This window comes from Fulmarus glacialis, unplaced genomic scaffold (genome assembly GCF_000690835.1).
Source record: "Fulmarus glacialis isolate BGI_N327 unplaced genomic scaffold, ASM69083v1 scaffold34527, whole genome shotgun sequence".
Taxonomy (NCBI): Eukaryota; Metazoa; Chordata; class Aves; order Procellariiformes; family Procellariidae; genus Fulmarus; species Fulmarus glacialis.
Window position 1 is genome coordinate 38,946 of NW_009223170.1, and position 11,801 is coordinate 50,746.

Genomic DNA, 11,801 nt, shown 5'->3' on the forward strand with positions numbered 1-11,801 from the left:
TTCTCCCACTGAACTAAGGAGCTCCTTGTTCCCTTCAGAGCAGAGAGGGAGGAAGGGACTTTGTTTAACACTTTCTCAGTGATAAAACCCTTAAAATGCTCAGCCAGAACATGGATTTTCAGGGGATCGTGCTAATTTTGGATGTCTGTGAAATGCTTTTGCCAATACGAGGGCTATTTTGTATAAAGCAGACCATGGATTTTCATTTGTCTTTGGTAATTTCTAGTCTAACTGCTGGCCAGTATAGGATAGCCTGTGCTTAGCAACTACAACTTTCAGAGGATGGCTTGCAACTTAAGTACTGTTCTCAAAACCCAAGGTAGGCATCCCTGTTTCAGTGATTCTATGGAGACAGTAAACTGTATGGGTAAGCACACTTCTTATTGGCAAGGCGCTTGGTTATCAAGCCCTCAGAGAAGCAGGCTGTGACAGCTGTACAGTAGAAACTGTCCTTTAAGTAGGACATATCCTCAAGCAAATTTAGTAGAAAAGCAATTGGTATTTTCTGGATTGCCTGGAACATTATGAAGAGTGTCCACACCACAGCAGGTTCTTGAACAGCACGCTTATCTAAATCTGTATGACTCCTGTTTACATCCTTTCAAGGAGCCAGATCTGATGTAGGGTGGACAGTCTCTTCGTTAATTCAAGGATGATGTCTAGAGCATAGTAAAAGGAATTCTCTTGGTATACACCACTGATTTCCAAAATTTCTTGATGCAGATTCTTTCCTTGGCTGTTATTTAAAACAGCAGCAAAATTCTTTAAATGCTCACAAGATATGGGTAGAATTTCCAGCTTTGCTATAAGTTATTCCTGTAGGACTACATAAATACTGCAATGCTTAATAAACAATATTTATATATTAATACATACATTTTTTAATAGTGTCTGACTTTAATAAATGAGAGTGCTTACCAGTGAAAGTTTCATATTCTACTTAAAAATATGTGGCTGAAAATAGTTTATTAATCTAGTGCTTCATAAACAAGACGCTCAGGCCCACCTTCAAGGCTGAAGGCTCTCAGGTCTGTTCTGGAGACAATTTCTCACCTGCATTTTGATATGGTGTCCTGAAAAGGGAGGGCAGAGGGATCCTGGGTTGGGTTTTTTAATGACTGAAAGTTTAATAGATCTTACAGCAGCTGAGAAGGCCTTAAATCAGAGATAATTTAACCTTAATTTTAAAGCAGTATTGGCAAATTTGGAATCTGCCCTTGTCCTTGTGATCATCTTAACTACACTTGTGCATGATAACACCAGCTTTAAACTTCAACTGAGTTCTTCTAGTTCTCCCAGCCTTTTCTATATTCAGGGAAAACTAGCAAAGTTTGAATCTTGCATTTGCCATAAATTTTTAAATGTTTATCTGCTATTTATCTTTAAAGGTATATTTTATTAAATTTATTATCAGTAACTTTTATTCAAGTGTCTGTCTATTTTAAATATTAATCAGTGACAGTGCAGAAGTATATACTAGGTTGATAATCTATTAAATAATGTCTACTCTCTGCTGTTAATGCGCCTTTTGACAGCCAAAACAATAGAAGTATGTAAGTCAGTTTGACTTTCCTGTTTCTGATGATGTCTCTCTTTTGGTTGTGTTTTGTTTCAGAGGAATTTTGGATTTTTCACTTGTGCTTGAAGAATACACAAGTAGCTATTTCATACAATGCACTTCATATTTTAATCAACTAAACTAATTTTTCTGCCTTGTTTCTTGTGTGATAGAACTACTTTACAATATTATGAAGGAAATTAATAAATGGAATTATACTAATATAATTAGTATATTATTTTCAGCAGTTTTAGAGATTGGCTTTGCATCATTTAAAAATCTTTACTGTTTAAAACTTGCATGCTTTTTAAAAATATGATTCAGATAGTTATGTTGGTCATTGTTCATATTCCTATTTTAAATTGACTTTTCAATAAAGTGTGTTTTCTGGAAGAAATGTGGAATTTGGGATGGTAAAATGATGTGGTTAATTTTAGAAGTTTTGTTTGCGAAGGCAGTTTACGGACATACAGCTGACCACCTGTATCTTCTGGTTGATGACCAAATTTGTTAACATTTCTATTGTTTATCTAAATGCAGGTGTTTATAAAGTAAGTTGTCCTTACTGTCAGTACTACAAAAGTGACGTAGCAGCAGAAAGGCAGTATATTTTCTTCTACCTTCAAGCTGTCAGGAAAGATTTCATTTTAGTAACTCCTTTGCCAATGATGGCATATAAAGGAGGAGGAGCAGAGGTTGACTTTCAGACAGCAGCTTGAGCTTCTAGTGCAGGCACTTAAATTTCTTTAAAATTCTCTTGGACTTGTAAACTGAAGAAGTAAGATGGGACGTCACCGATGGGAAATAAACACATAATATCAAGATGTCATTTTAAGAGTTGTTTTTATGACCATTACCATCCTTGAAAACTGTGTTAGAACAGTCAAAGTGCATGTATTCTGGTGCTGAAATTAAGGACTAGACTGTTATTCACCGGAGAGAGCACTTAAAGCACTTTACTCCAATTATATGTCTGCTATTCAATGCATGAGGCTGTTAGTGCCTCCTGAAGCAATTATCTGTAAAAGTCTTGTAGTTGAGGTCGACTTCCACTGGGTGGTGACCAAGACTTGTAGACTAAAACTTTCTTTAATATGACTTGAATTTCTTATCTTTTGGGGAACAGTCAGATCTGCTCATGTTTGCTTTGCTTCTTTTCGTGTCAGGTAATATGTTTACCAGCAGCAAACAAGCACCTGATTGTTCTTGTTTTGCTTAAATTGTCTCCCTCTACTTCATTTATCTCCTCCCTCACCCATTTTTCACCCTATTTTCTTTGTTGTTTGCTTATTTTATGCTATACTGCATACAAGCCAACTAAATCACTACCTTTCTTTTAAAGGAAAAATAGAAAATCCTATAGTCCCGGCTCTGTAAATTCAGATAGAAGCTATTATGTTTGTCTTTGGGAAAAGCCAGTGACTAAACTCTAAGAGTTCTGTTGAAGGAAGAGGGAGAAAGAAGGATGAGAGTTACCCAGTTCCGCATCTCATGCAAATACTGGCAACCTGGGAAAAAATCTGATTGCCCTGTTTGCTTCAGAAGACAAAGGCACATTCGATGACTGTAGTGGTTGCTGCCAAAACAATCTCAGCTGAACTGGACGGCTTTGTCTTAACTTCTAGTTTTAAAATGCTTTTAAACCTTGTGTGTAAACATCATAGATTGTATAGAAAAGCACTTGTCCCAGAAATACTTCTTGTAGAATTCAAACGTTTCTGCATTCCTTAGTCAGACAGGCATGTCCAGAAAGTGAATTAACTCAGACTTTGGATCAACAGCACAAAGAGATATTCAATTGAATGTCCTTGAAAACATCCAAATAAAATTTCTGCATGCTCAGATCTGAGGAGTTTGAGCAGTGAGTTTAGCTGAAGTAGTAGAGATGATGTTTGAGAGCTGCATGTGAGGCTTTAGGCAGGTTTGGAGTGGAAAATTGGTAGATAAAAGATATGTGGCTTGTAAGAAGAATTGGTGCTTTTGCATGTTTCTCTGGCAAGCTATTTGTGTGCCTCTTAAGGGTGGAGATGTTTGTTGTGACTTGGTTTCTTTTGTTTGCTTTTGCATTGTGGTTTCTTTTCCTCAGCTTTTTGCTTTTATTACCATTTTTGTTTCTTTCTTGCCAGCATGGAGCATCATGGTTTTCTTGCTATTCTTGCTGATAGTGGACTGCTTAAAGCATTCACGGACATAGTTTGCATGCTATTTTGTGCATTTGAGGAATGTCTCATTGTATTAATGTGCATGGTGATAGATTCGGTTATCCTCTACTTGTTTCATTTTGTGGACTTTTTTTGAACTTCAGGAGTTTTTATTTGTTTTTAAAGTACTTGGTAGTTCCACTGGAAGTGACAGCTCTGTGTGTGTGTGTGTATGTATATGTATGTATACTTAAATTAGAATTAAATATCTGTTTTGCAGTTTACAACAAATTGGTTTTCCTTTAGAAGGTGACCAGTTTGCAGGATGTCTTTGTGCTGCAGCATCATAGATCCTTATACAACTCCTTTCCTTCCAGTGCTTTTTATGGCGGAAGGTGATGAGAGCTCAAGCATTTTTGAACCAGAACAAGGCCTGTGCTTCATAGCTTTGATGGCTGAATTGAGTACCTCTAGCAATGTGGCCTTTCTTAAAGTTTCACATGCAGATGTGGTTGATTAAGCAAGCTGTGTCAGCTGTTTCTGTCTGAGGTCAAGTTAAACCAAGTTCTGTGCAGGTGCTGTGGCTAAAATTTAAAGCTGTAGTTCCTCTTTTCCCCACTGACCCTCCTTCCACACGTACTCATTGTTCTGTATTTTTGTATTCCCTGAAAGCACTAAGCTCCAGTATTACCAGCCTATAAACATGGTATCATGCTGTTAGAATGCAGAGGTTTTCTTCTAAATGAACTATTGTCTTGGAATGCTTTGCTTGTTACTCAGTACGTGAATTAATGTTGAGTTTTAGCAGTTTCACAACAGACATGGCAAGACTTCTCTGATACTCATTTTACAGCTGTAATTCATGTTATAGCATGCATCATCTAGACAGTGCAGCCCACATATGCCTAGTAGTAGTGTGTTCTTTTACCCTGAAATGTGAAGGAAAGATGACAGAAAGTAATCTTCAAAGTAGCCTAGATAGAATTAAATAGAAATGTCTGCAGTATTCTCGCTTGGGTTTTATTAGAGCTTAATGGTAATTAAGAAACCTTAAGTGTGTGAAATTAAAAAACAAAAAGCTGACAGAAAACCCACCTTTATTGTACAACCAAGTATATTTCAAAGGATCTCGTATTGGTTTGTATGCATTTCTTAGAGTAAAAGCTGGAAGAAAGGAAATCAGTTCATGCTTTTAACGTCTTTGTACAAATGAAGGAAGCATTGCAACTACTAGAGGAACTTGTCTTGAGGTTTTCATATATATATATAGCTTGAATAGTTTAATTTCAAGCATGGAAGAAAAGAAATATTTTTTCTACAACATTTATTGCATACAAGGACAGAAATTAAATAATTTACAGATGTTGAGGAGCCATTTTCTTATGCTGTCCTGTAACTACTATGGATCACCTGGAGGTTATAAATGGATTAGCAGCATATAAAGACTAGTTCTATATGATTTAGATGACAAGTTTTCGGTATGTACTTTGAGTACTGTTTCTTAATTCAGACTTCATGCTATTTTAACATTCAAAGTTAGTAAGATTGAAAGCACTGTAATATATAGTTCCAGTATCAGGAATGTTTATTATGGGCAAAATTCACTTTTATTTAGAAGACAAGATCTTCAGCTTTGCCTGACACTATGTTTGAGGATGCAAATGGAATTAAGTGGTACAAATGTCTTTTGCCAAACTGAAGCAAGTTCAGAAAGTGAACTCCTGTTCATAAAGAATAAAGAACTATTTTGGAGAGGCTGGTGCAGCAGACAGTATATTGCAGAGCTATTAAATCATCCGTTTACAGCATCCATGGAACTCGTTCCTCTGTCCCCTCATCTGTTCTTCCAGTGGTGCACTGCTGGGGAGTGCAAGTCTACAAATCCATGCTCCAGATTTTAGCCTTACTTGTGAATAGTGGGGCCCCGCAGCGAGAGAGAACAAACCACGAGGCTTGTATTTCCAAGAGCCGCTCATTGGAGCCTAATGCTGAGGTGCTACCCCCCCATGTAACCTGCTGTACTGTCGTGCAACCATTTGTGTAGGTGTTCTCCATCACAGAGTAGAGCGTGCCAGGTGTATAATCCTCTAAGATGATTTAACATGTGGAGTCTCTGCTTTGGGGACGAGTAATTGGGGAGAGGGCTCAGCATGAGTATCTTCCTTTGCCAAGTTGTAGCAAGGTAGACAGTGAGTACCTTCCGTGTAAGAGCATAGGTTTGTGTATCTAAATAATTGTATGATCATAATTGAGCAGAAGATAACTAGGGGAAAGTAAGAGTGGAGGGTTTTTCGACAGAAAGCCTGGGTAGGCTGTGTTTATTATATGTAAACGGAGGTTTCTGAAGTTATGTATTTCTAACGGAAAGAGTAGGTTTCCATATGACCTTTGGCCTCATATGAAGACTTTGAAAATCAAGAAAAGGCTAGTTTAATTGTTTGGCAAAACCAGACTGTTTTGGTTAAGTACTTTTTATGTAGTTATCTTGTCATGACACGTGGCGTCATTGTATTCTTCTCTGCTGTCCTCCTGCTATGTCCTGGCTGGCACAAACTGTAAGTTTTTGTTTAGTTTATATAGCAACTGATCTGTGATGGTAGTTTGTTATGCTGTTATAATAAATAATGCTGACCTTGGCTGTTGGCTTTCCTCTGTGTATCTCTATCATGAACCAGTCATCAAAGATTGAACTCATACTATTGACTGTAAAAATGAACATAGCTCACTTCTAACCACAGCACTCGTGTCAGGGATAGAAACATTTGTGTGTATTCGCTCCTGTGAACCCATATAGACACATAAAAGGAATTTTAATTACAAATAGCTAGAAAGAGTGAGGTGCTAGCTGTATGATCTTTGATGATGGAGAAAGATTCTGCAGTTCTTGTCTTAGGAAGAAGCAGGAATTAAACAAAATTGTTTTACTGACAGCCATTTTATAGAATTTATTTTGCATAATATTTAAGCAAGGGTAGTCGTTTCTTTTTTTTCTCCTTACAACAGAGCGTTTGCTTAATAAATAGATGCAGAGTAGGATTTGTTTGGTTATGCTGACTTTAAAAGTTTGTTTGTTTTTTGGGAAATACTGAACATCAAATAAATTAAATTTAGATTAATGAATTTAATGAGAAGTATGTGACCTTTTCTGCTTATAATGGGAAAGTAATGTATTACACAATTAAATAAGTTATATGCGAGTGGATATGGTAAAAGACTTTGGCTGAGAATATGAAGGGTGTTGACTGCTAAGGAGAAAGACTGCAGTGGAAAATTCCATGTAAATTGTTCTGTGAGCAGCATCAAGCAATGAAACGCTTCTTTATTCTTTCTGTAGTGGCAATGTGGATTGTTCTGGGTCCCCACATAGCTGATGTTTACCATTGGCCGTTGTGATGTGTTGAGCTCCAGTCTGGGAGAACTTTCCATTCATATCCTAGTTCTGTAAATGATGTCCTTGTGTTCGGCAAAATTCATCCGTTGAACGCTCAGTTGAAATCATGACGTAGCCAGTATCAATATTAGCTACTTCAGTTGTTCTGTAACTGATAGAAAACTGAACTGAAAAAAATATGATTCTGCGTAGACTCAGTTACACTGTAGCTTTTTAATACTGAGGATGAAATTTGTAGGCAGGAGTTGAGGGGGAACAAGGACTTAACTGTGCAGATGTTAATGAGGCGCTCCACCCAAAAAAAGAAGTGAAAGTTCAAAGATGTCTGGTAGGAAGCTTGTGCATGTGAGTGAGGAGCTGATAGGATAGCTTACCAGAGATGAACATTAAAAGATGAATGAATGGAAGATAATAGATTGGGAGAGGGATATTGGGAAGGATTTTCAAAGTGGAGAAAGTAGTTTACTTAATGTGACAGGGACAGTGTGAGGAGGGTTACATACAGAGTAGGTACTGTAACCAAAATGTCATCTAGGAAGATGACTTTTTGCAGCAGTCATGAATGAGCAAAAGCTTGACAAGATTGCATCAGCTGTAGAAAGGAAGACTAGAGTAACTGGTTGAGATGAGAGCCTAAACAAAATCTTTGTTCGATGCCAGTATACAGAAAAACCTTTGAGGTGTTTAGCAGAATGGTGACCCAGAGAGAGGCCCAGGTAATAGAGTTCATAGCTATTTTTTGCTTGCATGACCAGCAGATCAAAGACAACTTCTGTACAAAGGTGAATTTATGTAATTACTGTTCTTGTTTTAGGTAAAGAAGATGAATTTCCAAAGAAGCCATTGGGGCAGATTCCATCAGGACCTCAGCCTGCTATGCTTAACTCCACTCCAATGCTTAACGGACAGAACAGCACTGGTACACAAACAACAAGAAGGACAGAGAGGAGACCATCCCCAGGAGAAGAACCAGAAAATTCACCGAATAACCGAAAAAGAATTAATTCACTAGAAAAGAAACCTTCCTTAAAACAGCAGAGGACTCGACCAATAGAGACACAAAGTAGTATGCCTAAGAATGAGGTAGATACCAGAAGAAAGCCTCAGCCAACAGAACAAGACAACTCGAGACAGTATAATAATGCAGCTGCTAATCAAAATTCTAATGCTACTTCAAATACAAGAAGGGAATTTGTACCTAAGTGGAATAAACCATCTGATATCAAAATAATGGAAAAGACAATGAAACTTACTGCAGAGGTGAAAGGAAGGCCAATAAATCATTCGGTTTCGGGCCCACCACCAAGTCCTGGAGAAACACAGCCTTTGAACGTAAAGCAAAAGATGAGGGTTTTGGATGCTGATGAAGGTAAGCGAGGGTCTAATGCATCTCAATATGACAATGTTCCAGAAGTTGAGAATGAGAATGAGAATCTTGTTGAAGAGATGCTTGAGAGAGCTCATCCACAGAGCCCTAGGCACGTAACGTATTCTAATAGTCCAAGAAAGCAAACTGAAAAAATACCAACTCCATTAAAAATACCCAATAATTACACCTTCACTTCACAACCCAGATCTCCAAAATATTCATCACAATCTGATGGACCACCTCATGGACTGAATGTAAAACAGCCACTGCCATGTTATAGTAATCCACCTACTTACCATGGAAATTCTCCAAAGCATGTTTCCAGCATAGGCAATACAAGTTCTGTACCTCTACATTATCATGGGAATCGAACCAGCCCTTCTGGTAGGCCATATGGTTCTTTTATTTCGGTAGATTATTCTCCGGATAAACTACAAATGAATTCCTATCCTGCCAGTCGCCAAAATCCTCTTTCACCAACCCCTGGTCAAATAGAAGTAGCCCCTGTTGATGCTTATACCAGCAACTCAAGGTGCCCCACAGGTGTCAAATTCATAATCCCTCCGGTGGATTATTTACCAGAAGATAGAAAGTGGCCAGATGCTGCATATATTTACAGACATGAACCCTACAGGCAGCCCTGGAGCCAAGATGTTAACAAAGGCCACTTGGATAATTTCCAGAAATATCAGCATTTTCAGTCAACACCTTTTCAAGACCATAGTCTTCCTGCTGTTTCTGTGGATAGTCCAATAAGATACAGGACTTCACCAACCTTTGAAGGGCATGGTTCACCACAATACCAATATTCAAGCCCGTCAGCTCAAGCCCAACACTATCGGAATAGAAATGATGGATTGTCTATGCATGAGTCTGTGCTTCTCTGAGAATCTGTCTGTACATAGTAAAATGGCAAGAACCAAAACCAGTTAAACATTACTGTGTTAGTAGTAGTCCACCTCACATCTGTGAAATGCAGACAGTTTGCGTGACTCTCAAAAAAAACACTATTTCAAAGATGTTTCAGACTTTCATTGAAGGCTAGTTGAGTTCTTAGACTTGCATTGAAGCTATTGAAAGTGATCTGATGCACATAGACATAGCAATAAGATCATATACGCAATATGGTTAATACTGTTATTGTTCTTTACATTTAAATAACTTGTGTTACGATCTTTCTGCCTAAAACCTGTAACACATTTACAAGTTTTATTTTGACTGACATTGTTAATGCACTGTAGGTGTGTGTGTGTGCGTGCGCATGTAAGCGTGCACTTGTAATACACAAACACATATGGAAAAGAGCTAAAGAGTTTAAATGTAAATGCATTTAACTTTGGGCAAAGCTTGTGAAGTACTTTTATTTCATATTAATTTTTCTTCGTAATTTATTTGAGAAGCCATTCATTTTGAATGGGAATTTCTGTCATTTTTATACAGCTGCCTCAGCATCCCAGTATCTGTTCTGGGCAGCAGAGATGCTTTGGGATTATTAATTTAATCTTATGTAAGAGTTAATTTCCTCTCCTTTGACTACTGTTTGTCATTTTCCTCAGCAAGAAGGAGCAGGCAGGCAAAAACAGAAAGCCAAAAATGTCTCTCTAATCTGGCTAAGAAATGGTGCTTAAAATTCAGGGCAGTCTTTAGTTTTTTAGGTGCATCGAAAGTGGAGGTTTTTTTACCTTCTTGCCCAAATCTACCTTCAGAATGTCGTCCTATATGCAAAATATTGGAGCACAGTGAGAGTAACGCCAGATACAGAAATGGTGCTGCACCCTTCACTTTTTGCCATGCTGTGCTGTCAAACTAAACAAATTGGTTGCAGGGCCATATCTCACGGGTATCAGAGAGTGACCAGCTCCTCGACACTCTTGTGAAGTACACGCAGGAGTCTGAGATTTGGTCGAGGCTTGACATTCCCTGAGCTGTGTGAGTATGCAGTGTCTCTTGTCATGTCAATTCCATTTTGTTTTGCCCTTTTTTACCCCAAAGAGCCAGTATGTTCATGTCTGTGATTGGGCATGTGCTGCTGTGCTCTCAGGCTGCTGAGAGACTGTGTGGTGTTTTACACTAAAGTTACCCTGACTGTTAATAGGAAGCTTAGACTCCTGGTAATGTAAGTATTTTTAATTAGTGTTTGCAGCCTTTTCTACTTTGCGTTTTCCTTTCCTTGACTGTGAATTGGGGGTGAAAAAAAATGCAGGTTAAGTGGCACATGTAGGATACAGTCCTGCGAGCTGCTGGGTGCCGCGTAGTAAGTGCTGAATGCACTGACCTCTCATTGAAACCAATGGGAGTTGAGGCGGATAAGGATCTCGCCAGAAGAGGTCCTTGGAGTGCTTAACAGAGAGATTTTTCTAATACTTAAGTACCAAACATTGGTATCAACACCAGTTTTGGATGCTTTGGAAGGTCGTCCTGTTATCTTTTGTTCTGTAAGATGTGTTAACTGAAAACATAGAAATGGATTTTTTTTTTTTTTTTTCCTTTAAAGAATGAGCTTTAGTGCCTATAATTGCTGCAGGTTGGCTTTGTAAGTTTTAAGGTACAGGAGTAAAACAATTTTTACAAACGGAAGTAACATTTGCTTAGTATATTTCAAAAACTTTTTTTTGTGTATATGTGTCTGATGTAATTTTTAATGAACTGGGCAATTTTATATTTTAAAAATTGCAAACTGCAGCGAAGTAACAGTAGCAAAGCACTACACTGAAACTCTAAACTAAAATTGTGAAGATAAATATGACTTGGGCTTACCTTAGTTCTGATTGCTTACAGCAGCTTAGAAATGTATGTATATAATATTGTGGCTAAGTGTAATAGTCTCGGTGTTTAATGATGGTTCTGTAATTCATAACAAAGCTGTACAATTTATTTGTGCAAGCAATACAAGGCTCCAAAATATGTATCAGCATTAGTAAATACTGTAGATTTTTATATATAAAATATATACACACTATTTTCTTATGTCATCTGCAACAGTTTTATAACTGTGTATCCTATTTTGATGTGACTGTATTTTTAACATGTTAAAATAATAATAATTAAGCTTATGTTGCTTTGTCTTTATTTTTAATTACCTGATTAGCTCAAAACTGGACTTTTGCTCTTCTCAGCACAAATAATTGCTTTTTGTAAGTGAATCATGCGTATGTATATATATTTGATGTATATCCGATTTAATTTGTACCTGTTTATTTTTAGACTAAGCAATAAGGATACAATCTGTATAGTGCTTTTGCATTACTATAGAAGCAGGAAGATTATTGATTATAGCTTGCTACACTGCTAAACCTTAACCTATCATTTGCGAAAGCTAGGAGTATAAACTGTAAAATCATA

At 37.5% G+C, this 11,801-nt stretch overlaps 1 protein-coding gene across 1 annotated transcript in view; it reads left to right on the top strand.

Annotated features, from left to right (window-relative positions):
• Positions 1–11,511, top strand: part of USP6NL (USP6 N-terminal like) — a gene marked incomplete at its 5' end in the record, with an annotated part of 48,289 nt that extends 36,778 nt beyond the window's left edge. The window contains one exon of the mRNA XM_009581713.1: positions 7,905–11,511. Within this exon, the coding sequence (XP_009580008.1) occupies positions 7,905–9,346 (1,442 nt within the window). The remainder of the gene's footprint in view (positions 1–7,904) is intronic.
• Positions 11,512–11,801: the final 290 nt, after the last annotated feature.